Source organism: Neovison vison, chromosome 4, assembly GCF_020171115.1.
Source record: "Neovison vison isolate M4711 chromosome 4, ASM_NN_V1, whole genome shotgun sequence".
Classification (NCBI taxonomy): domain Eukaryota; kingdom Metazoa; phylum Chordata; class Mammalia; order Carnivora; family Mustelidae; genus Neogale; species Neogale vison.
The window spans coordinates 68784826-68810722 of record NC_058094.1 but is presented as its reverse complement, the minus strand read 5'-3'; the positions used below and the strand labels follow the sequence as shown (position 1 = coordinate 68810722).

At 40.2% G+C, this 25897-nt stretch overlaps 2 protein-coding genes across 2 annotated transcripts in view; one reads left to right on the top strand and one right to left on the bottom strand.

Annotated features, from left to right (window-relative positions):
- The window catches only part of VCPIP1 (valosin containing protein interacting protein 1), a 32402-nt gene extending 26950 nt beyond the window's left edge, over positions 1–5452 (bottom strand). Inside the window, exon 1 of the mRNA XM_044245517.1 lies at positions 2476–5452. Coding sequence (XP_044101452.1) covers positions 2476–5179 — 2704 coding nt within the window. The 5' untranslated portion in view covers positions 5180–5452. The remainder of the gene's footprint in view (positions 1–2475) is intronic.
- Positions 5453–5819: 367 nt separating this feature from the next.
- LOC122904546 (serine/threonine-protein kinase Sgk3) overlaps positions 5820–25897 on the top strand; it is a 185045-nt gene continuing 164967 nt past the window's right edge. Inside the window, exon 1 of the mRNA XM_044245515.1 lies at positions 5820–5929. The gene's annotated coding sequence lies outside the window, so the exon portion shown is untranslated. The remainder of the gene's footprint in view (positions 5930–25897) is intronic.

Genomic DNA, 25897 nt, shown 5'->3' with positions numbered 1-25897 from the left:
CTCAAATTTTGTTGGAAATAGATTTAAACAGATGTATGGGTTTATAGTGGCAGCAACATAAATGTTGGAGGTAAAGAGGGAAGAGATCATAACAAGAAGACATTATCTTGTTGAACTCATTGTAGTCCAAAGTCTAGTATTCAGATATTCAGGTCCAGAAACCTCAACCTAAACTCAAAAGGTGAGTAATTATAAACCAGAACTATATTTTACTGATTTTCATTACAAAATATATTACTATACTGATCAGACTTTAAAGTACTGATCATAGGGGCACCTGGGTGGCTCAGTGGATTAAAGCCTCTGCCTTCGGCTCAGGTCAGGATCCCAGGGTCCTGGGATCGAGCCCCGCATCGGGCTCTCTGCTAGGCAGGGAGCTTGCTTCCCTTCCTCCGTCTGCCTCTCTCTCTGCCTACTTGTGATCTCTCTCTCTCTCTGTCAAATAAATAAATAAAATCTTTAAAAAAAAAAAATAAAGTACTGATCATAGTCTCGCTCTTGCCAATTTATTTATCTACAATGGAGAACAGAGCCTTCTAAGTGAACATAATCTTTATCTGCACTCCCACCTGTCCCTCAATACTTTTATCAGGAAGTTAAATGAGTGCTTAGAATAGATACTTGATGAATAAAGAATCACTGAATGATACAGTTCTTTCAGCCAGGCCATGGTGAGAACTGATGAAATATTCCCACCCTTAGAGATTACCTTTCTAGTTACCAGAATTTTCACGAACCCCAGATCTTTTCCCTTTGTACAGCAGTGTGTAAACAGTGCCAAATTCTGCTTTTCAGTTCTTTTTCAATGTTCAATGCTGACCATCCATTCCATTTCTGCTGACACAGCCTTTCTTTAAACATGTTAATGTCATCTATTTAATCCAATCAAAAACATTTCAAAGTGCCTACAATTTGCTGGGCACTCTACTAGGTACCGAGCATCCAAGGTTAGATAAGAGATGAGCTACATCCTCAACAATTCGTCTTTTATTGAGGAAGACCTTCTCTTTCCTGTTTTTCACCTGGGAAAGCGCCAGTTTTTAAAGTACCTTCTGCATATACCTAATTTTAGCCATTCTCTAATGATATTATCTAATTTTCAGAGTTCTAGGAGTATTTTAGTGTTGCCCTGGTACCAACTACAAAGGGTATTTTGTAGAGAAGAGGCAACTAAAGTCTTGGGGAGTTAAGCAGCTTGCCTGAACCACTAAGTTAGTAAGTAGTGGAGCCAAGATTCAAATTCTAGGTCTTTCTGACTCCAAAGATCACACGATCTTTCCTCTATTTCATGAAATGTCTAAGAAACTAGAAACTGAGAGAGAGAAATATACAGTGCCTAATACATTTCTTGACATATCCCTCAATTCTATGGCTATGTCTGCCAAAATAAAATCAGCAATATCAGTATCAAGTTATAAATGTGTACAGAGCTTTTAGATCTATTAACTTCTAGGCCCACAAATTTAACAAGCCAGGAATAAATGATCTTCATTTTCGTAGGTCAAGGCCTAATTCACTGATATTTACTACTCCTAGAAAACAGAATCAAACCCAGATCACTTTTCCAGTTAAAAGCTCTAATCTCAGCAAAAATAAGGCTCTTCTAATATGTAATATAAATTTTAATTTTACTTTAAGCCTTAGTAAAGCATATTAAGAGTGATTTTAAAAACAAAGATTAAGCAAATAAACATGTTAAAAGTGCACTGTTGGAGCATATCCCAAATTATCTAAAATCATCATGTTATTTACATATTTGGTTGATATTTTTAATTTATGCTGAATTATTAAAAAGAAACACTTCTTAAGCAACCCCATTAACATCTACCTCTGTTTCTTTTATTTCTCATGAGTTTATAATAGCTCATTACAATCGATGGCGTAGAGTCAGTAAGCATAGGAATTACTTAAACACAAATCCTAACATACAAATAAAAATGTGATGAACTGGAAAAGGAAGAGCAGGAAATGGAGGACAGAGACTATTAGGTGGGAGTGCAGTGAGAATATAAACACCAGAAACTGCAATTCATCAAACAGGAAGTCCTGAAATCACATGACATGCAGGAAAAGAAAATTTTAAAAATAAATGAAAAGGGACAAAGTGGGCAAGCTCAATAGAGCCCGGGGAGGGGAGGGAATATTTTTAAAGGTTTTAAACAGAGACATTATAAGGCTATAAAAAAAAATCACAACAATAAATTATATTGAAATAATGTGGTGACAGTTAAGGGACTACTTTCACTTTCTTAAGTTATGTTGTCCTAAATATTTAATCAGTAGAGAATCATGCTAACATATATCCATTAACTGTTAAAAAAACAAAACAAAACAAAACTGAAGAAAATAATCTCCTCCTAAACTTTATATATAATCAATTGATGACTAAATTTTTTTTCCCACAAAGACAACAGAAAAACTCAATGCATTATATTCACAATTAAGAAATAACTATCTAGGTTAAAATGATCTTACCCATTAATGTTGCTAAAAGACACAAGGAGTACATTTCCTTGTCAGCTTGCTCCTGAAGTTCCTTAGATAGTTTACCAGTAACGGCGATCTCTTCTTGTCTCACAGTGTGGGCTGAGTGTGCTGCAGCAGACTGACCACCTTCTGCTTTACTTTTTAGAATCTCTATTGTAATTCTGTCACCATGCTGCAAAGGTACTGGCTCCTTTTCCATTCCTGCCTGGGGTGGCATTAACTCTTTAGGAGGAAAGCCATAGCGAATACACTGTAAATAGGGAGGAATGTTAAATTCTCTGGCTATGCTTTCTTGAAGTTCAAAAAAGGTTGTTGAAGACTTAAGTGTAACCATGGACTGTCGTCCATCATTAGTTGTTATTCGGATCTTTTTCTCCTTAGAAGTCGTTGGTGAATAGGGAGCCTTGGTAGGGGTAGCAGGTGCAGAGGATGGACCATCACGAATGGTACTAGGAGAAACAGTCCTGGGCTGACCTTTTTGTTCTTGTTTTAACTTCTCTGTTTTCCGTTTCTGCATTACAGCAGCCTGTTCCGTAATATTCTGTTGAATAGTTCTTTCAGTTTTACTCATGTTTAACTCCTCCTTGTGCAAAGTTTTCGTTTTCTGTCCAGTAAGAATAATTTTAGTTGGGAGCTGAGACTCCGACTCTTGTCCTTGTACATCTCCGACTCTTTGGGCATGAGCACCATCTATATTTACAGGAGTATAATCATCAGGATTCTTTTTGGCAGTCTGATGCAATATAGTATGGACAACTTTCTGAACCAGGATTTCACTCCCAAATTCACCTGGAAAGTGCTTGGTAACAAGTTTCATTGCAACATCATAAACATTACTATTCAAAGATGAATCACTTTCATACTGGAACCAATATACTGTTTCTCTGACCACTCTTCCACCCCATTCCAAAGTAATAGGAAAAGCTTCTGGTAGATTGTCATACTCTTTACCATCCCAAAAATGTTTGAATCCACAACCACATTTTCCACCAGTGGACCTAGAATTAGTTCTGTCCCCATCCAAATACACAATAGACCCATCTCCTCTGACCCTTCGCACAGAAGTGCCATGGCACCAATTACAAGCTGTCAGGTTACTCAACCCATAGTCTGGTACCAGAACATCTTTCACTGAATCATATGAGCAAACTAAATTGTTCAAGGGAAAGCTATAATTTTTGTCAGGCCTCAGCTGTCCATGAGTACTTTTTGCCAGGTTATACAGTTTCCCTCCTGGAGCCAACCACTCTGGAGGAACATGAAGTTCAGAAAGGGCACCACAGAGCAAACATTTGTGAAGGCGATTATCCATTACTGCTTTTTTAGCAGCTGCTGTGACTTCTTCAGGCTGAACTCCTATCACCCCAGTCCTCCTGTAGAAATACTGATGGACATCAGCAACCAAACTAGGATGGATACCATGTTTGTCCATAAAGACTTCTTCCATAGCAGCAACAAGCCTAAGCAAATACTTATCCTGCAAACTTCTGTCTCCTCCAATAACACAACCACCATCTTCCTCAAGTTTAATGTACTTTTTAATAAGGTCCTGAGGCACACCCCAAGCTTTAGGCAGCAAATTCATAGGCAATTTGGGCAAAGCAGCCCCTTTTATGCCTACCAAGGGGATATAATGGTTTCTACCAGAGCTACTCCATGCAATACAGATTGGTTTGTTCAAATGACCATCTCTCCCTGTGCACTTCTCTGCAGGGATGAGCCCAGGCAGAAAGGTGGCTGAATAATCACCAGAGCTTCTCATGCCACTGAGAGAATCTAGCAGAATAATAGGGCGATGTAACACATTGGCAAGGCCAAATATGTGGATGTTCCTCAAGCCTAAGGGAACACCTTCAGGTGGTACAAACAGAGGGTCACACTCATTGATAATGTCCTCCCATTCAGCGGCATCAATGAAGTCATGGAACAGGGCTTGATACTGGGCCAGGTGCTGCTGAAAGTGTTGTTTAAGATTCTCTCTCAAGGCGTGCCAGAAGAGCTCCCGGCCTACTAGAGCCCGGGACACAGCATGCACCAAGCAGTGTCCATCCCCATCCACGTGAACTGGAATGAGGCATTCCTGGCTTTTATTGGCCCGCTTGATGTCCTCCAGAGTGTCATGCAAATACAGGAGGCTTCCGGAGCGGTCCTTGCCGTAGCCCACCGTGTTAACGTGCTCAGGTTCGATGAGGAAGGCGCGGTCACCGAGTAAAGCGCAATCGAACAGTTCACCCTGGTTCATGTCCCGGAGAAGCTTAGCCCTGCCTGTCTGTTTATCCATTCCATAGCGAGCTAATATGGGCGACAACAATTTGCAGTGGTAGTTAGAAAGGCCCATCACCTTTACCAGTTCCGTGTTCTTCTTGGGTGCCCCTGTCACCCCGAGCAGCGCGTTCCGCAGCAGGTTGTGTAGCACTACGTCCGGGTCGGTCACTTCCTCCACCCCCAGCAGCTGTTGCTGCTCGTGCCGCTGTCCGCACTCGGTACACTCGATGCTGACAGAACCGGAGGCCGGGAAGAACAGACGCGCCTGGCACTTGGGATCCGGGCAGCTCCCGGAGAGGATTCTCCGGTCTCTCCGTTTCGAGAGCCCCCCCGGAGGAGCCGCCGCCGCCAGGGACGGCGGAGTCTGCGGAGCCTCAGGGGGAGGAGGTGGAGGCGGCAGCGGCGGCGGCGGCGGCGGCTGAGACATACCTCTCGGCTCTCGTGTCTCGCTCCGCGTCCCAAGCGACCCTCAAAGGCTCATAGCCCAGACCCCCCACCAGCCGGACTCTGTCCAGTTCAGGCCCAGGGCGAATCACTTTCCTTTCCCTACCAGCTCCTCCTCCTCCTAAGCGAAGGCGGAAGCGCCGGACGTTGTTTCTCTTCTTACTTCTCCACTGCCGTAGCCGTTGCCCCGAACGTAACGGCCACCACCCTAACCAGCACTCACACTCACTCACTCTCGCTCTCTCTCTCCCTCAGACACACAGACATACACGCCCTCACTGAGAGTGCGCAGGCGCAGCTACCGCTCTGCCCTCTGGGAATTAGAGTCTTGCAGCTCTGTCCGGGTCGTTGGGCGCTAGGATCTTGGATCCAGAAAGAACTACAAATACCGTGAGGCCAAGCGGTTCAGCTCCCGCGGAGAGGAGGAAGAGGAAGGCAGTAGGAAGGGGGCAGAAAGGAAGAGTGTCACTCATGTTGGCTGCCGGGAGTTGTAGTTTTAACTGGATCGCCTTTGTCGACTTTCCACTTCTGGGGCGCCAGCAAAAGAGAATGAGAGACCACATTTCCTAGGATGCCCTGCGGTGCGTTCAGCCTCACTTCCCCCTTCCGCGGAGAAGAAGATACGGGGAAGCTTGGTAAAAACAGAATTAAAGGGAATGGGTGTCGGAAGCGGAGGGTCTGAAGTTCTCGACTCATAGAAGGGGAGGGGAATGAAAGGCTCTCAGTAAAGAAGGTACAGTACATAAATGTCCAGCGATATGGCGGGCTGGTAAATTGAATGAAATGATCTAATCGAGATTGGAGGTCGTAAAAGAAAAAAGGGTGAAGACAATAAATTCTCAGAGTATGTCTTAAGGTCTTTTTTTTCTGCCACACTTCTCTGTTCTCATTCCTGCTCCTATTCCAAACCACTGAGGTGCCTAAGTCCCCCCTTTCTGTCCTTTTCCCCCTCTCTACTGAGGGTCACTGAGGCGCCATTTGTTTCTTAGTTCCGTGTACATCTTTAAAGTTTACAGTACCAATAACAATACCTTGGATGCGTATAGAGTCGTATATACATACAAAGCCTTTTAATTAGATATAATTTGCTACTTACGGCACTCTCCTCAGAGAGTTATAACAGCTATCATTTACTAAGTTCTAGTATATTCCTGTCTCAGCCTTTACATACACGATATAATATGATCTTCGTAATAACCTTGTTAGAATCCACGTCCGGAAAGGAAATGACTTCCTCAGGTTCACACAGCCAGTAAGTGACTGTTAGGCAATCAGATCTACGTATGTACCCATTTTGCAGACAGGGATATAGGCAGGAAAGGTTAGACCAGTTTTATATAAAATAACTAATTTCCCATTACTATTGCTTTATAGTTTACATAATGTGTTCACATATATCATCTCATCCTCCCACCGGTCCTGTAATATGTTACCAGGTATTGTTGACTCCTTTTACAGTTGTGCAAACAGAGTAGGAGTTAAGTGACTGACTTGTCCAAAGTCAAATCACTAGTGTATCTCTGAGGCAGAGAGTGCTTTTTATACTAATTTCTTCAAAAGAAAAGAGCTGTTAAGCCCAGACCTTTTGTTAAACCTCTGAGTCTCTTAGTGACTCAAGGAGTGGTAAAGATGTTTACCCTTAAGAAGGCAGCACAGCTTTATTTTATTGTGTGCTTTGAAACTGCCTCTTCATACAAAACACATTGATATGTTAATTGAAAGCTAGTATTGTTTTAATTATTATTGTACAGTCAGCCCTTTCACTTATTCTGGAAATTCTTGCTTTCTGAAACCTTAGATAAGTGAACTGTCTCAGAATTTCTGAAAATTTGGCACAAAACAGATAAAGCAGTACAGTCCATGAGGTCATTTGAGTCTTCTGCCCCTGCCAAGGGAATTGTTTACCTTATAGGTTTTTTGAGTAAATAGAATTTGATGCTTTGAAATGAACCATCTGTAAGACACTCCTAAAGAGTATTAGTGCTGACTTTCACCCTAATTATTGTCTACAGTTTTCTTCCAAAGAAACATGTTTGAAAGAGAAATTCTTCAAGTGTTTTTTTCTCACCCAATTCTTCCTGGTCCATGCAAAAAAATGATGTTACCTTCATACAAGATAGGTAATGTTACTTAAAGGGGATAATTTTCAATAAAGTTATTCTTAATTCATGCAGGAAAAGTTGTTTATTTCCATTCTGACAACAGTTTGGTGATCTTGGGACTGATTTTTTATTGTTTATAAGTTGAGAAATTAAATGTGCCCATTAAGTGGAAATCATTGTTTACTGTTACTGAGAAATTACACCTGCAGTGAATTTTTTTTCTCCTCATACAGAATCCAAAGAATTGAATTGTGAAAGCTTCAGAGCAAATGAAGGATAATGGTAGTGTGAACACTGGCATGCACTTTTATATCTTGACATTACCAAGGCAGATTTTCCATACTGATAATACATTTAACCAGTGAAATAGATTTTTTTCAAATTGCATCTGAATGTGTCATTCTGAATCATACTTGACAAAATCATACTTGGCAAAACCCTACTGAAGAAATGGGTGGCCTTGCTCTGGCTTGTCAAGCACTATCCATTTGACTAATTCATTGTCCCCATATGAAACCTTGATTAGTTAGAAACATTCTTCCCAAACTAAATCTGACATTTAAACTCTTTTGTTACTGTATTTCTACTAGTTTTAAGAATGATTCTTTTGAGAGGAAAAAACAAAATACCCTGGCATAAAGCACAGTAGGGGGAAGGGGAGAGTTAAGTTTTCAATCAATTCTGGAGTTAAATTAGGTCATTTAACCTACAAATCACTTATTTAACAAGTCTGTAGATGCAAAATTCAGAAAGAAGAAAGCTCTCAAATGGACAATGATGGTTTTTTTTAAAAATAGTTCTAGTTATTTGTCAGAAAGAGAGAGCACAAGTAGGGGGAGCAGCAGGCAAAGGTAGAAGCAGGCTCCCCGCCGAGCAAGGAGCACGACGTGGGACTTGATCCCAGGACCCCGGGATCATGACCCAAAGTGAAGGCAGACACTTAACCAATCGAGCCACCCAAGCATCCCAAGGGGCAGTGATACTAACCATACTAAGTTCAATATGTGAATTAATCTTTTATAGGCATTTAGAAGGCATGGGTACCTGTAAAGTAAGAAAATTTTGTTAGGACAAAATATGACATGCTGTTTCTTACAAAGCCATAGAAGTGCAGAAAACTTCTAACCTGCTTATGTGAGATATACATGCTTCCTTCCTCTTCTTCCCAAATTCCATGACCTTAATTGTCTAATAACTTTCACAAGAACTTTATGAGATTCTTAATAGTTCTTGTTCTTGTCTCAGTATTCCAGATGGGGAAATGAACTGAGTCCCTGTTAGCTGCTCTGATACATACCTCTTCTACCACCTTTATCCCAGCATCACCTCTATCTGAATTGCCAAAATGTAGTTAAAACCGAAACCCTTTCCCTACCAGCCCTACAAATTTCTAGAAGGACACTTCTAAAATTCCTGTATTGCTGTTAGCATAACTAGTAAAGGCAAGAGCAAGAGGCATCCACTTAAGAGAACATCGTTTTTCTCTTTTATATTGGAAAAGGAAAGGAATCAACTTTGGGGATTGTTAAAAGTAAGCCACATACTTTTTTTATTATTATTATTTTATTTATTACAGAGAGAGCATAAGAGGAAGGAGGGGGACAGGGAGAGGAAGAAACAGTCTGCCCACTGAGCAAGGATCCTTGATGCTGGGCTCAGTCCCAGGACCCCTGAAGCAGAACCTGAGCCAAAGGCAGATGCTTAACCAACTGAACCACCCAGGTGCCCTAGCCACATGCTTTCTTATATGAAATATACATTTGTACTAAGAGTTGACTATATTCTTCCAGATTTATCTCCCAGTCAGACTTTGAGTCACAAGCTTTTGTTGAATCTCAGGGTGGACATGGACTTAATTACTGGAATAGGTACTATAGGAGCTCAAAGGGATACAGAGGTCATCCCTGACCCAAAGGAACTCAGTCTAACAGAAGAATAGTCACAACCAAATTGTTCATTAATACAGGTAGAATAAAACATATAATTGATCAAAACAATACAAGAAAATAAATTTCACAGATGCTATGAAAATTTTATTAAGGGCTTATTGTAGGGTGGGTGTTTTTAAGAATATTATCTTAATCTTTAAAACAATCTTATGTGGGGTTCCTGGGTGGCTTAGTCAGTTAAGTAACTGCCTTTAGCTCAGGTCATGATCCCAGGGTTCTGGGATCTAGCCCTGCATCAGTGGAACCCCGTGTGGGACTCCCTGCTCAGTGGGGAGCCTGCTTCTTCTTCTCTTTCTGCCACTCCCCCTGCTTGTGCTCGCTCGTGCTCACTCTCCCTCTCTTTCTCTCTCTCTCTCTCTCTGTGTCAAATGAATAAATAAAATCTTTAAGGAAAAAAAAAAATCCTGTGACATAGGTAGTATTGATTTTATTATACAGATGAGAAGATTTAACTCCGGAAGGTTAACATTATTATTATCATCATTATTACCACCCAGCTAGCAAGTAGCAGAGCTGGGCTTCCAGTGAAGGTTTTCTTCCATGTTTACTCACTCTTTCCACTGCATCACAGCTGCTTTGTGATTTGAGAGAGAATTAGCCAAGAAGTGAGTGCAAACTGGTGGCAGTGGCCAAACTTGGCTTACATATGTTTTTGTTTGGCCAGTAGCAGTTTAACTTTTTTTTTTTTTTTTAATGTGAACATCTTTGCACAGTGGCCAGCACTTTACTCTAACATCATGTACCAGGTCCCCTTAAGACATTACTTGCATGGCTCCAGAAAGCATTTGCGTTTTCTGTATCAGACAGCAACTGGGGACAGAAAGGAGCAATTCTCAAAAGGCTCATGAAAAAGGTATTTTAAAGGGCAGAAGGAGGACTTTGTGAACAAGAGTTGCAGAGAGGGGTGCCTGGGTGGCTCAGTCAGTTAAGGTAGGCTGCTGAGCCTACATTCATATGGTAAAGGTCAAATTCTACCTGGTCACATCTCTACATTGCCAAACAGAACTATTTGCAGTGATGGAAAAGTCCTATGTCTGTCCTGTCCAATATGACAACAACTAGCCACATGTGGCTATTAGGTACTTGAAATGTGGCTAGTGCAACTTAGGAACTGATTAACAAATCAGTTAACAGGGCGCCTGGGTGGCTCAGTGGGTTAAGCCGCTGCCTTCGGCTCTGGTCATGATCTCAGGGTCCTGGGATCGAGTCCCGCATCGGGCTCTCTGCTCAGCAGGGAGCCTGCTTCCCTCTCTCTCTCTCTGCCTGCCTCTCTGTCTACTTGTGATTTCTCTCTGTCAAATAAATAAATAAAATCTTTTTAAAAAAAAACAAATCAGTTAACAAACTTCATTTAATTTTTTAAAAGCTTTTATTTATTTATTTGAGAGAGATCACAAGTAGACAGAGAGGCAGGCAGAGAGAGAGGGGGAAACCAGGCTCCCTGCTGAGCAGAGAGCCTGATGCGGGGCTGGATCCCAGGACTCTGAGATCATGACCTGAGCTGAAGGCAGAGAATTAACCCACTGAGACACCCAGGTGCCCCTAACTTTATTTAATTTTAATTAAATTTAAGTAGCCACATGTGGCTGTGACTCTCTGTTGGCAGGACAAATCTAAGTACTTACAGCTATTAATTCTACATTAAAAATAGTGATTCCCTAAATTCCAGTGAGTTCCTCACTCTCGTGGAGGTCAAGGGATGGGGACTGACTGTAAAAGGGAACAAGGGAACTTTTTAGGATGATGGAAATATTCTTCATCATGATTATGGTGATGACATGGATGTATACATTTGCCAAAACTCATCCAACTGAACTCTTAAAAAGGGTGCATTTGTGTGTGTGAATTATACCTCAGTAAAGTCAGTTTTAAAAAGGAAAAAGGGGGCACCTGGCTGGCACAGTCAGTTAAGCATTTAACTTTTGGTTCTGGCTTAGGTCATGATCTCAGGGTCCTGGGATCCAGACCCACATTGGGCTCTGTGCTCAGCTCAGAGTCTGCCTGAGATTCTCTCTCCCTCCCTTCTGCCCCCCCCCCATTCATTCATTCTCTCTCTCTCTCTCTGTCTCTCAAATAAATACTTTTAAAAATGGGGGGAGTAAAAGAAAAAAAAAAGAGTTGAGTTCCTGAGTGCCAGAGATAGATGTTCCACCTCTAGTCTATTTAAAGCATGCTTCTGCAATCCCATTTTTTCCCCTAAGAACCAGCGAAGTCTTTACTACATTACAGGACCCTGGGTGATCTGACCCTGGCTACTTCAGACATTATTTCCTTGGCTCATGCTTCTGTCACACTGACCTTGTTAGTCCTCAAACACTCCAAGCACATTCCTGTCTCAAGGCCTTTGCACTTGCTTTTCTTCGGATTGGAAAACTTTCTCCAGGTAATCATTTCAGTGTCTGCTCAAACGTTATCCCCAGCAAGATGCCACTCCTGCCATCCTCTTGAAAATAACACCTCTGTCCTTTTAACCCTCCATGTCCTTATCGTGCTCACTTTCTTTACAACACTAATCAGTATCTGAAATTATATAATTACTTGTCTGTTGTCCTCCTTGCCCATTAGACTGTAAGGCTGTTCATAAGGGCAGGCAGTTTGTTGATTGTTAGATTCCCTGTGCCAGGCACACAGTAGCCTCAACAAATATTGCTGAGTGAATGAATGGCTATCATCCATGGCAGTGTTTCTGAGACGGAGATCCAACATACACCTTCATAGAAAATCCACAAATTCTCCAAAAAATGTTTTAAAACCCTGTGTTGGCATTCTGGTACTAATCTAAAACGATATTTATGAATTCTCAAATGAGCACCTTACAACATGAGTTTTGAATGCCTGAGTTCATGTAGAGTTTAGGATTTTGTACCAGGTGAAAACCAAAGGAGATCATGACAAAATGATTAAAGATTTCATGGTTATTTTGATAGAGTTGGGTCATCACATGTCACACAGTAGTCTAGACAAGCCAAACTCAAAAGCGCCAACACTCCCAACTGCCAGTGCTACGTTCCAGTTAGAAACAAATTGCACAAAGCATACATGCACGTGGACACAAACATACACACTCATTCAGAATAACTTAGTAGCTGTAAGTAAATACACAGGAATTACTAGTAAATACACAGGAATTGTTTTGTGGTTTCCAGCACTAATCAGATTAGAGACTATTAAATTAAGATGTCATGCTTAACAAGGGGTGAGGCGCCTGGCTGGTTTAGTTGGTAGAAAGTGTTAACTCTTTTAAAAAATATATATATATATTTATTTATTTGACAGAGAGAGGTCACAAGTAGGCAGAGAGGCAGAGAGAGAGGAGGAAGCAGACTTCCTACTGAGCAGAAAGCTGGATGTGGGGCTTGATCCCAGGACCCTGGGATCATGACCTGAGCTGAAGGCAGAGGCTTTAACCCACTGAGCCACTCAGGTGCCCCAGAACATGTAACTCTTGATCTTAGGGTCCTGAGTTCAAGCCCCACGTTGGGCATAGAACTTACTTTAAAAAAAAAAAAAATAAGTCAGTTAGTCAAAATTATCAGGGTCCTGAGTTCAAGCCCCATGTTGGGCATAGAACTTACTTTAAAAAAAAAAAAAAGTAAGTCAGTCAGTCAAAATTATCATATGATCTCCCTCATATGAGGAAGTTGAGAGGCAACGTGGGGGGCTTGGGGGTTAGGAAAAGAATAAATGAAACAAGATGGGATCCGGAGGGAGACCAACCATAAGAGACTCTTAATCTCATAAAACAAACTGAGTGTTGCGGGGGGGAGATGGGTAGGGAGAGGGTGGTGGGGTTATGGACGTTGGGGAAGGTATGTGCTATGAAGTGTGGTTTTTTGTTTGTTTGTTTGTTTTTAATTTATTTGTTTTCAGAAAAACAGTATTCATTATTTTTTCACCACACCCAGTGCTCCATGCAATCCGTGCCCTCTATAATACCCACCACCTGGTACCCCAACCTCCCACACCCCCGCCACTTCAAACCCCTCAGATTGTTTTTCAGAGTCCACAGTCTCTCATGATTCACCTCCCCTTCCAATTTACCCCAACTCCCTTCTCCTCTCTAACATCCCTTGTCCTCCATGATATTTGTTATGCTCCACAAATAAGTGAAACCATATGATACTTGACTCTCTCTGCTTGACTTACTTCACTCAGCATAATCTCTTCCAGTCCCGTCCATGTTGCTACAAAAGTTGGGTATTCATCCTTTCTGATGGAGGCATAATACTCCATAATGTATATGGACCACATCTTCCTTATCCATTCGTCCGTTGAAGGGCATCTTGGTTCTTTCCATAGTTTGGCGACCGTGGCCATTGCTGCTATAAACATTGGGGTACAGATGGCCCTTCTTTTCACGACATCTGTATCTTTGGGGTAAATACCCAGGAGTGCAATGGCAGAGTCATAGGGAAGTTCTATTTTTAATTTCTTGAGGAATCTCCACACTGTTCTCCAAAGAGGCTGCACCAAGTGTGTTTTAAACTTGGTGATTCACAGACCTATACCCCTGGGACTAATAATACATTATATGTTAATTAAAAAATAAAAAATTTAAAAAGAAGTCAGATACTCACAAATGCTAACCCTATCTTATAATAAGTGACTACATTACAGTTACTGGGTGATAATTAAAATTGGCATTCCAGGATTTTGTAGCACTAAAGTTTTTATTGAAATATGTGATCTGATCTCAAACTAGCTGCAGAAAACCTGGGAGTTATTAATATAGTGTATTATATGCACTGTATTAATATGAAAACTGTACCTGTGCAAACAGGTATCATTGCATTGACATTATTGAAGTAAACATAGACACATTTATTACAGATCAGAAGTTGCATCTTAATGCTCATAAGCCCAACAGTTCACAATTCAAATTAACACTAATTTTAAATGGTTGGATGAAATAACCACTGCCCTTGGGGCAGGAGAGTGCTTATCACTGCAGTTATATTACTGTTCCTTCTTTCATCTTTTTCTTTCCGTTTATTTAAAACCCAAAGGGTACTTTTGGTATAAAAGAAGATAGATTCAAGAGTTTACTGAAAGAAACACTTTATCTTCATTCCCATTACAATCTCGAGTTTTTGTAGAATGTCCTGATCTCTCCATCTGAACCTTCTAGCGCTGTCCCCTAAACACAGTCTAATTCGATTCCCTTCATGGGTATGACATAGAGTCAGAAAAAGCTTTACTTGACACATTTTTTTGTACATAGAGTCTCATAAGACATTTTAATAGTTGAGAGAAGAACAAAAGTACAAGGCAGCATACTTTCTTAGCCCTTTGGGTCATTTACATAAATCCTTTCATAATATTCCAAGATAAAAATGCATTATAATTATGTACAAGAATATAAATGCAGTATGCAACATTTCTATTTTGGTGGGCAGGAAAGTATTGGAAACTATGTATGTACTAAATTAAAGCATCAGCACTAGGTGTCAGTAGACCACAACATTGGAGAGGGTCTCAATTTGGGCATTGGTCAAATAGCAATAAATGGACATATGTCTTTCATAGTAACACCTCTTGCTGAGGATTTTCTCCTTCAAATACTAATTTTCAGCCTGACCTTACTATGTGTGCTCCACAAATTCTATGGATATTAATAAGTATCATATTGAAGGGAGGGGTATAGTCAAGTAAATTTGAAACATTAAGTAAATGAAGTTAGTTTTCTTCTTTTTCCACTAAGAACTTCTCAGAGCCTTTCTATGCTGATATGACACTCTGACTCCAGAAGACAAGTAGTGATGCTTCTAGAACGTCTGGGGAGAGAAGGGCTTAGTGGCAAAAGTCGGCTTGCAGCATAACATCCTAGGATGTATTACATCTTTCATTTTGCACATTACTTTATTTACCCTGTATATTTTGGGGTGATCTGGGAGTGCTCATAGAGATAACAGGGATGTTAATACGCTAAGCCACCCTTGGCATTATTATTGACGTGTAGCACTTCCACACCCCCATACCCACAAAAACATTTTCAGTCTGTGCCAGAGGCATATATTTTAGGAAAAACAACACAGAGAAATGGTGCCTCTCATCATGGTCTCTGCTTTCATCAGTGTGCTTCAAGGGGGGTTAATACTTGTCCATATTTTCTGGTAGTTCATGGAGGCTTTTTTCCATTTAATGTTTTCATCTAGCTGACATGTATTTTTACACAGGATGTAAGAGAGATATTCCTCTTATTTATCTCTATTTTATATCGCAAAATACCAGTTGCCCCAAAACCTTGCACAAATATGTTTTTGGTTTTATTTTTAGGTCCATAACACTTCAGATCAACTTACCAATAAGTTCACAATGTAAAACAGACCATTATGGCTGAAATGTAAACTAATGAGAGTTACTTCAATTTGCCAGCAGCCCTTACCCCCCATTCCCACCTCCCCACAAGATGTACATTGAACACCACTGGAAAAACTCATCCCCTCATAAATGGCTTGAAATGCCCTTCTGTAATTTGCTACATTAAAATGTTTATTTATCCCAATTATTTTTCTGTTTTTCTGCCAGTCTCATACTTTAATTAATTTATGGAGCCTCAGACCTTTTTAATGTGACAGAAGAAGAAATTGAAACATTTAATAAATAAAATAACATGAGATTTTGGGGGGACCCATAACATTAGCATATTTCTTTAAAATGTCTGTTATTGGTAAGAGTTGACCAAATCCCTTCAATATTTAGAAGATTAACTTGGTAAAACCATATACCGGTATTTTACAAGTTTACAATGTTGATACTCTTTGACATACAAATCACTTATAAGATTTAACCCTAAAGAAATAGCTAGAAATGTATGGGAAATATTTGCTGTTGTTTATATTATTGATAGTATTGAAAATGTTCCAAATTTTAAGATTTTATTTATTTATTTGACAGAGAGAGGTCACAAGTAGGCAGAGAGGCAAGCAGAGAGAGAGGGGGAAGCAGGCTCCCTGCTGAGCAGAGAGCCCGATGTGGGACTCGATCCCAGGACCCTGAGATCATGACCTGAGCCGAAGGCAGCGGCTCAACCCACTGAGCCACCCAGGCACCCCAAAATGTTCCAAATTTTAACAATGCAGGACTGGTTAAATGAATCCTGGCACAGCCATGAGCTGGGATACTCTAGCCATTACAGTGATGTCATAAAAAAGAAAAATACCTTATTGAGTGCTTGTGATGAATCTGGCACTGTACTAGTCACCTTGTTTGTATTGTCTTAAGCCTAACAATATCCCTGGATGATAGGTATCATTATTCCCATTCATAGAAGAGAAAACATAGAACTTGAAACAGCTAGTGAAATAGTGTTGCTGGAATTCAACCCATGTCTGCTCTTTACCCTTGTTCTTAATCACTGTCCTAATGATATGGGAAAATATTCACTATTTACTGATAAGCTATTGTTTTACAAACAATTTTTTTTAAAGTAGGTTCCACATCTAATGTAGGGTTTGAACTCCTGACCCTGAGATCAAGCAAGAGTCTCATGCTCTCTACCAACTGAGCTAGCCAGGTACCCCAAATGAAAATAGTCCCATTTTTAAAGCAATCTCTACACAACATGGGGTTCAAACTTACAAGCCCAAGATCAAGAGCCTCCCACTTTCCCAACTGAGCCAACCAGGGCCCCTGATGATGAGCTATTATTTTAATGTAGTTTAACTGACATTAAAATAAACAAGCAAAAAAACTCCCTCCTATGTGAAATCCCTAAGTTAGTTATGCTTAGTCATTTTTTTTGCCCAAAATGAATTTACTTTTACACGTTTTTTAAGTTGAATTTTGAAGTTTTAAATGCCTGCTTTAAGAATTCAAACAGTACTGAATATTATAAAGTAGCTGTACCTTTAATCACAAATTATATATATGATTGGATATACTCACAGGCTCTTTTTTATGTTCCCTCAGTTCTGTTCTGTCTCTTCTTGCTCTGGTGTCAGCTTTAGGCAAAGTGAGGAGAAGGATCTGTGAAGGTCTAGATGGCTAACTTTGAACACAGGAGAGTCCCTTACATGTATAGCACAGTGGTTAGAAGTGCTGGTTCTGGAGCTCGGTTGGTTAGACGAAGTCCCAGCTTTTGAATTTGAGCAGCCTGCTTGTCTTCTTTGTGCATCAGTGTCTTCATTAAATGAAGGTGCTCATTGAACCTTCCTCATAAGATCGTGGTGAGGATTAAACCAATTGGTGCACGTAAAGTGCTTAGGACAGTGCCTGGGACACAATAAATGTTCAACCATTAGCTACAATGGTTGTCGATGATGATGATGGTATGATGCATGTGTGCAGAGATAAGGAAGAGAAGAGAAATAACTCATGAGTGCTTACTATGTACCATATGCCTGCATGATCTCTCCATTTGATCCTTCTGAATTAGATACTTTTATTCCCTTTTTATAAAGATGAGGAACCTAAAATTAAGGGTGGTTCTATATGGAAGGAATAGAATATATTATTAGGCCCATTTCTAGGACTAAGGACAATACAAATACCAAAAGCTGCCTGACTAGAAGGCAGAAAAATGTGGAGGAATGAGATGAGAAACAGGCCTGCAGAGTCATACCACCCTTTGGGGCCAAGAGGCAGTATTCCACCATTCAGGACTGAGTGGGTATCTAATGCAATCTGTGGGTATCAGAAAACTGCTTTGAAAATCCAACTGCTTTTATGCTGGTTGTATTTGCTGTAAATATTTCTTGTTTTCTTCTCCCTTTGTAGGTACCAAAATTATTTCTGAACAACCAGTCTGTCTCAGTTTGTATTTTGAGGGAATAAAAAGGAAAAAGGAATCTTTGGGCACCTTCTGGAGCTTTCAGGTAGAACATATCAGACACCAGGTGTCCTAGGCTTCAAAGAGGGAAAAGAATGCAGGGAAGAAAATCCTCGAGGTGCCTGGGTGGCTCAGTTCATTAAGCATCTGCCCCTAGTTGGGCTCCACGCTCAGCATGGAGCCTGCTTCTCCTTCTCCTCCCTGCTTATGTTCGTTCTCTCTATCTCTGTCGCTGTCTCTATCTCTCCAGTAAGTAACTAAAATCTATGAAAGAAAGAAGGAAGGAAAGGAAAAGAAAGGAAGGAAAGAAAGAAAAGGAAGAAAGAAAGAAAGAAAGAGAAAGGGAAAGAAAGAAAAAAAATCCTCTTTCCCAGAGGCTTCTGGAGTGTTCTCTGCTCTAACCTTAGAAGATTTGAATAATGTTGCCTAGAGAACGGCCTTTTACTTACTCATCTGTCCCGCATGACTCATCCCTAAGAGTGTGGAGTAAGTGAAATTTTACAGTATTTATGTTTCTGTGACTTTTATAAACATGGTGATGTGGAAAGAGCATGGACTTTGGAATTGGACAGGCCTAAACTTTGTCACCTGGTACTTGTGTTCTTGTGGGCTACTTAATATCTTCTCTGGGCTTGGGGCGCCTGGGTGGCTAGGTCAGTTAAGCATCTGCCTTTGGCTTGGGTCATGATCCCAGGGTCGTGGGATCGAGCCCCACATCAGGCTTCTTGCTCAGCAGGGAGCCTACTTCCTCCTCTCCCTCTGCTCCTCCCCTTGCTTGTACTTGCTCTCTCTCAAATAAATAAATAAATAAATAAATAAATAAATAAAATCTTTAAAAAAAAAAAACTCTGCGAATCTCATGTATAAAATAGGAATAATGAATATCCATTTCACAGAATTGGTATGGACATGAAATGAGGCAGCAATGAAAGTCTAACCTCTGGCAAAAAGTATAAAGAATTACCCTGGGCACTCGTGCCTTGCCTTTCTCTGTCAGACTGTGGGTTCAGGGTGAGCATTTGGCCACATCTTGTATTTATTTTTGTACTTTACTACTATATCCCTGTGCAGTGCTTAGTTTACAGTGAGCATCCTATAAATAGGGACTTGACGACACTGGCATACATGCACGGGAGTGGACTAATGGGTAAACAATTTTAGGTGTGTCCTAATGTTGATTAATCCATTTATCCTGTCAGAAAGAAAAACTGCCAAATGCCGATCAATGAGATAGGCAGTCAGGGCTGAAGAGTTGGGCAGGTTGTTCCCTGCACAGGGCCAGCGACTCCGGGGGACAGTGGGCACCAAGCCCACGGCCCCCTCTACTTGCAGAGCCCCTTGAGAGCTCCTTGTTTCCGTTAACTCAAAGGCAGTCTTCTGTGGGTGAACCACAGCCTCATCTCTTCTGACACCTGGGGTTCCTCTTACAGACATCTTGTTTTGCTTGATTTAAATTGTTTTCTTTTTCTCTCTCTTAATTATTAAATGCTTAAAAGGTAAAAAAGATACTGTGATATTTATTTACCCATCCTTTGAGATGAGTAATTGTTATCACCTTCTTTGAAACTATAACATAATTTCAGACTTTTAGAAAAGTTGAAAAAATATTAGAGTTTCCACACACCTTTCACAGTTTCCCAAGTGCCAATATTTTACCCACTTGCTCATCCTTAGCTCTCTAAATTACTATGCAGATTATGTTTTTGGACCATATAGGAGAAATTTCCCTTCTTCCCACTTCATTCCTTTTTTCTTTCATTCCTTCCTTCCTTCATCTCAAATAAAACATATTACGTAAAACTATTACTTCTTTGCTTCACCCACTCCCTTCTCTCCCTGAAACCTGCTGTGTTACATGTTTTTGTCCCTTTACTACATATGATTAGATCTGCAGATACTGAACGTTCATTATTCGTTGAGACTTGCTTTGTGACCCAGTACATGATCACTTTTACGACTTTTCCTTATAACCTGAGAAAGAATATGTACTCTTTAAATGAGCCAAGGGGCACCTAGGTGGCTCAGTGGGTTAAAGCCTCTGCCTTTGGCTCAGGTCATGATCGCAGGTTCCTGGTATCAAGCCCCACATTAGGCTCTCTGCTCAGCAGGGAGCCTGCTTCCTCCTTTCTCTTTCAGCCTCCTGTGATCTCTGTCTGTCAAATAAATAAATAAAAATCTTTAAAAATTAAAAAAATTTAAAAAAAATAAATGAGCCAATAGCGGGGTGCCTGCGTGGCTCAATCAGTTAAGGGGCTGCCGAGCTCAGATTAGGATCTTAGGGTTCTGAGATCTCAGGGTTCTGGAGTTGAGCCCCACGGCAGGCCCCTTGCTCAGTGGGGGGTCTGCTTCTCCCTCTGCCTCTCCCCCTGGCTTGTGCTCTCTTTCTCACTCACTCTCTCACTCTCTCTCTCAAATAAATAAGTAAAATCTTAAAAAAAAAAAAAAAACAACGAGCCAGTAGTTATAAACCACTTGCAACAGTGCCTCACACATCATAAGCACTGTGTGGTGTTAAATTTTTAAGACAGTATACAGTTATATATAAATCCACTGGCTAAAATTTGTTAAGCGTCTTGTTCAAATTTTGTATACCCGATCCCTCAACTTTCAAAGAAGTTTGCTAAAATCTCCCTGTGATCATGGATCTGTATATTTTTGCATATATTCTGCCAGCCTTTGCTCGCTGGCTTAGAAGTGAGAGATTCTGGTCAGTTGTCAGCATTCCACCGCTAATCCCTCCTGTTAGTGTTTCATTGCACAGCAGAGAACTAGGATGAAAGTCAGGGCACTGACTGAAGGGAAAAGGCATCACGGGGAAATGGAAGTTTATGAATCCAAACACTTAGAGAATCACAGTGGTGGTGACATCTCTTTTTTGTAAGCTTTTGCTCTGCAGCCTGATCATCATTTGCTACACTCTGATATTTCTCTTCCCAAATGCCCCCACCATGAGTTGCACCATCTCACCCCACTCCCTCCCCCGCCATCCCTCAACCATAATTCTTCTGAAGTTTAAGCCAATTTGGGGATAATATTCTCCAAATGCCCTCTCCAATATTTCAAAACTAAATTTCAACATTTCGATGATATTTATGGGACTGGAAGCTGGGGAAGAAATGTTCCTGAACTGATTCATTAAAAATCGGATATTGTTGACTATATTACAATAAACAAAATACACATGGAGAGTGGGAAAACAGACATGAAATAAATAAAACCAAATAAGCTGTGAAAATTGCTAAAAGAGAAAAGAACTGTTTCTGTAAGGAAGAAAATAGTGGGCGGGGGCATGTCCTGTGATGTTTTGTGGAAGGACGTTCCAAGAGGAGTGACCAGCTCTGAGAAGGTCATGGCCAGAACTGAACGTGGCAGCTGAAGGGCTGAAAAAAGCCAGCAGGGCTGGATCCTAGTGAGTAGCGGAGAGCCCGCAGGAGAGGTGCCGGCTAGTTCACGGAGGGCTGTATGAGCCATGTCAGAGCTTTTGATTTTATCCCAGGAACTGGAATGTATTGAAAGGTGTTAAGCAGAGAAGGAGGTGACCACATTTATGGTTTTAAATATAACTCTAGCTAGAAGGTGGAGAATGACTGCAGAAGATCAAGAATGGAAGCAGGGATACCATTCATAGCAACTTTTGCAAATGGGGCTTTTGGTGAGCTCAGAGTATGTCTCCCTCTTCTCAGAGAGTTTACTAAAACCACAACAGCAAGTGAAACAGACCTTAACTTCATTTGTAAAGGATCCTTCGTACAGTTTGTGGTGACTATCATAGACTGTTTATAGGTCTGGAAGATAGAGTTATAACCACAACTCTACCTCCAATTTAAATTTTGTAGGTGGTTTGTGAGAACTTTTTATTTTGAAAAATTTAACTTTCATTTAAAATGTATAATTAAGGGACGCCTGGGTGACTCAGTGGGTTAAAGCCTCTGCCTTCGGCTCAGTTCATGATCTCAAGTCCTGAGAGCCCAACATCGGGCTCTCTGCTCAGCGGGGAGCCTGCTTCCTCCTCTCTCTCTGCCTGCCTCTCTGCCTACTTGTGATCTCTCTCTCTCTGTCAAATAAAGAAATAAAATCTTTAAAAAAATATACAATTAATTCCCATTACCTTGGAAATTACTTACTCAATGATTGTCAAGTTTGCTGACATTTACTTCATCTGTCACTTTTTTTTCTTCCTTTGTAGAATTATTTAAAAGCAAATCCCAAATATATAATTTTGTCCCTTCATATTAAGGATCCATCTCCAAAATATGAACATTTTCTTACATACCACAAAGCCATGGTCACAAAATTAACAATTTATTGCTAACATCTAATGCCAATTTCATAACCAAATTTCTTTAATGTCTCAAAAATGTCTTTTCATAGTTGGTTTGTTCAAATCAGAATCTAAATAAGACCTGCGCAACGCACTTCGTTGTTAGATCTTTTAAGTCTCTCTCTTTTTTTTTAAGTCTCTTAATCCACATTACTGCTTTTTCTTTTTTTCTTTTTTTTTCCTTTTTAAAATTTATGTTACTGACTTGTAGAAACTGGATTAATCCTGTAAAATGTATAACTATTTTATAATAAAAACTGTTTTTTAAAAAACAAGATAAAATATGGGGTTTGAGCCTTTAAACTTCCAGTAAGTCAGACCATCTTTCTGGAATGTTCTTTGAAGTGTCTGGCATACAACCCAGTTGGTGAACCATAAACACTCACCACACTTGGCACACACATGCAAGCTGTTAAATAAGAGTGCTTGTGCTTAATGTTTTAATTTTATCACTCAGTATTCTCAGGTTCTTGACCTGCTTACTCACTGTGATTTGCCTACTGTTATTAAATTAACAGAATCTGAAAATAGCAGTTTCTCAAATGTTTTCAAAAGCAATTAAGATAATGCTTCAGTTTGCTAACCTCAGCTCTTTTCACTTCAGAAATTAGAAAATTAAAAATAGTTGAACTGGCATTAATAAAAAGCCAGGTTTTGTTCCACTTCTAGGATGCACAGAAAAAGCAGTGGCCAAACAATGCAAGTTTCCTTTACCTCAGTGTTGGTCTCTCCGAGAAGGATAACTTTGATTTCTTCGCTATAATTAGCCTCTGTAGCCAATGGAGCAGAGTCTTATTATCTGCAGTAAATAGAACTAGATCACTAGTTCTTTTGGCTTTGCTGTTTCAACAGGTTATAGTGCATACATATTATTGACAATACTATGGTTATATAAGATGTTGGCATAGGGAAAACTGGATAAAGAGTAATGGGAACTCTGTACTATCTTTACAACTCCTCCAAATATAAAATTATTTCAAAGTAAGACTTTTTTTTTTTTTTAAGAGAGGGAGAGAGGGGTGAGGAGGGGTGCAGAGAGAATTGTAAGCAAACATCATGCCCAGTGTGGAGTCCAACGTAGGGCTTGATCCCATGACCCCAAAATCATGACCTGAACAGTGATCAAGAGTTGGATGCTTAACTGACTGAACCACCCAAGTGCTCCAAGATGTTTTAATATTAATCTCCTCTTCTAAATGATGATCTTAAGGAAGTGCATGGTTATTCCATTAATGATATCATTGCTTTAATTATTTTTTTTAAAGATTTTTTTATTTTATTTATTTGACAGAGAGAGATCACAAGCAGGCGGAGAGTCAGGCAGAGAGAGAGAGAGAAGCAGGCTCCCGCCAAGCAAAGAGCCCGACTTGGGGCTCAATCCCGGGACACTGAGATCATGACCTGAGCCGAAGGCAGCGGCTTAATCCACTGAGCCACCCAGGCGCCCCGCTGTAATTATTTTTGAAGCCTCTTTTTTGGAACTGTTCTCCAAAGCCTAAAATCAAAGGTCATAAAACTGGAAGATTGTAAGAGATCTGAGGTGTTATCTAGTCCAATCTCCCAACCATTCCAGAGAATCCTGTTATGTACCATAAATTATTAACCATTCCCCGAGTGGCTAATATGTAGGTTGTATCCCAAACTGTCCTCTTTACAAAGTTTATTGTACATATATCTTTTTTGTACCCTTATCTTTGGACACATTAGGGATATTTTAGTACTCCAGATTTCAAAAAGTAGAATTACTGGGTCAAAGGAAGCACACATTTAAAATATCGATTAAGTCCTTCCAATTTGCCATTAAAAAAAAAAAAAGCTGTATGCTTCTACCAACAGTGTGTGGGTATATACTGACACAGGTTGCTAGCAATCTTTTCCATTTTTCCTAGTCTAATAGGGGGCCTGGTAAGTTTGAGGCAGTGGGAGCAGCCTGCCCCTGTGGGGAAGAATATTCTACCAATGGCGTATTTTAGACTTAGCATGATAATATGTTTATTATTTTGAAAATTCTCTACAAACAGTGTATGTACCTCCTGACTGCTTGCCCTCCTTCCTGCTGACTGTTCACCCAGCCATTCCTACTTGGTGTACTGCTGCTGATAGGTAAAGGAGCCATCTTGTTTAATTAGTAGTGAGGTTGAACAGACGCTTATTTGCTCAGCAATGTGTATGCCTTCTGGTGTGTTTTATTTTTTATTTTCCTTTTCTTATTTTAAAAGAACCCTTTGTATATAATGAATAACAACCCTTTATTACCCAGTCTGCAAGTGCTCTGCTGTGTGTCACTCATCTTTTAACTTTACGGTCTCTTTTGCTATATGAAAGCTATGGTGGTGTTGGAGGAAGATACAAGTAAGATTTATTTATTTATTTGGGAGAGAGAGAGTGTGTGAGCGAGCAGGAGGAAGGGCAGAGGGAGAGGAAGAGAGAATCCTCAAGCAGACTCCCTGCTGAGTGTGGAGCCCAGTGCGGGGCTTGATCCCAGGACCCTGACATGGTGACCTGAGCTGAAATCAGGAGTCTGGCCACTTAACTGACTGAGCCACCCAGGTGCCCAAAGTGAGGGTTTGTTTTTTGTTTTTTTTTTAAGATTTTATTTACTTATTTGACAGACAGAGATCACAAGTAGGCAGAGAGGCAGGCAGAGACAGAGAGAGGAGGAAGCAGACTCCCTGCTAAGCAGAGAGCACGATGCCAGGGCTTGATCCCAGGACCCTGGGATCATGACCTGAGCCGAAGGCAGAGGCTTTAACCCACTGAGCCACCCAGGCACCCCATCCAGTCATCATTTTCTGATCAGTCCCACACTATCCTACTTACTACAGAGTTTTATAGTTCTTTCAGTGTCTTGTAAGCCAACTCTTATTTTGTTACTGTTGTTTTTCAAAACCTTCTTGGCTGTTTTGAAATATTTACTCTTCCAGATAAACTAGAGAATCAACTTTTAAATTTAAAAAATTCCACTGAGATTTTGATAAAAATTATATTTTATTTATAGATCAATACGGGGAGAATTGATTTTTTAAAATGTTGAGGCTTCTTATCCATATATGACTCTCCATTTACAAATAATTTATATGTCATTCGGTAAAACAATTTTTAATGGGTTTTGAATATTTTTTATTAATTTTATTTCTAGGTATTTTATTGTGATTATTACAAATATGTCATTTTCCATTTTATTTTTGAACTGGCTCTTCCTGATACATAGTAAAACTATGATTTTTATATATTCCTTTTGTACTTAGTATCTTGTATTACTATACTTTGTTTACTTGACTCTCCCTTATTTCTTGGTATTAGGTTGTTCCCAAGTTCTGATGGTCATAATCAGCATTGCTATAAACATCTCTAATCAGGTGATTTTTTTCCCTTTAAATTTCTTCCCACACATGGGAAACATCTGTTTTACATGTTTTACATGGGTAAAACAGATTTAAAAGGTCTATGAAACTTTATGGCTCTTAGTACATATTGCTTTGGGTAATCTCCTGAGGGGCCAGCCCCCTTTCCAATTCTGCCTATAATAACATCAGCAAAGTAACAATGATGAAGATAA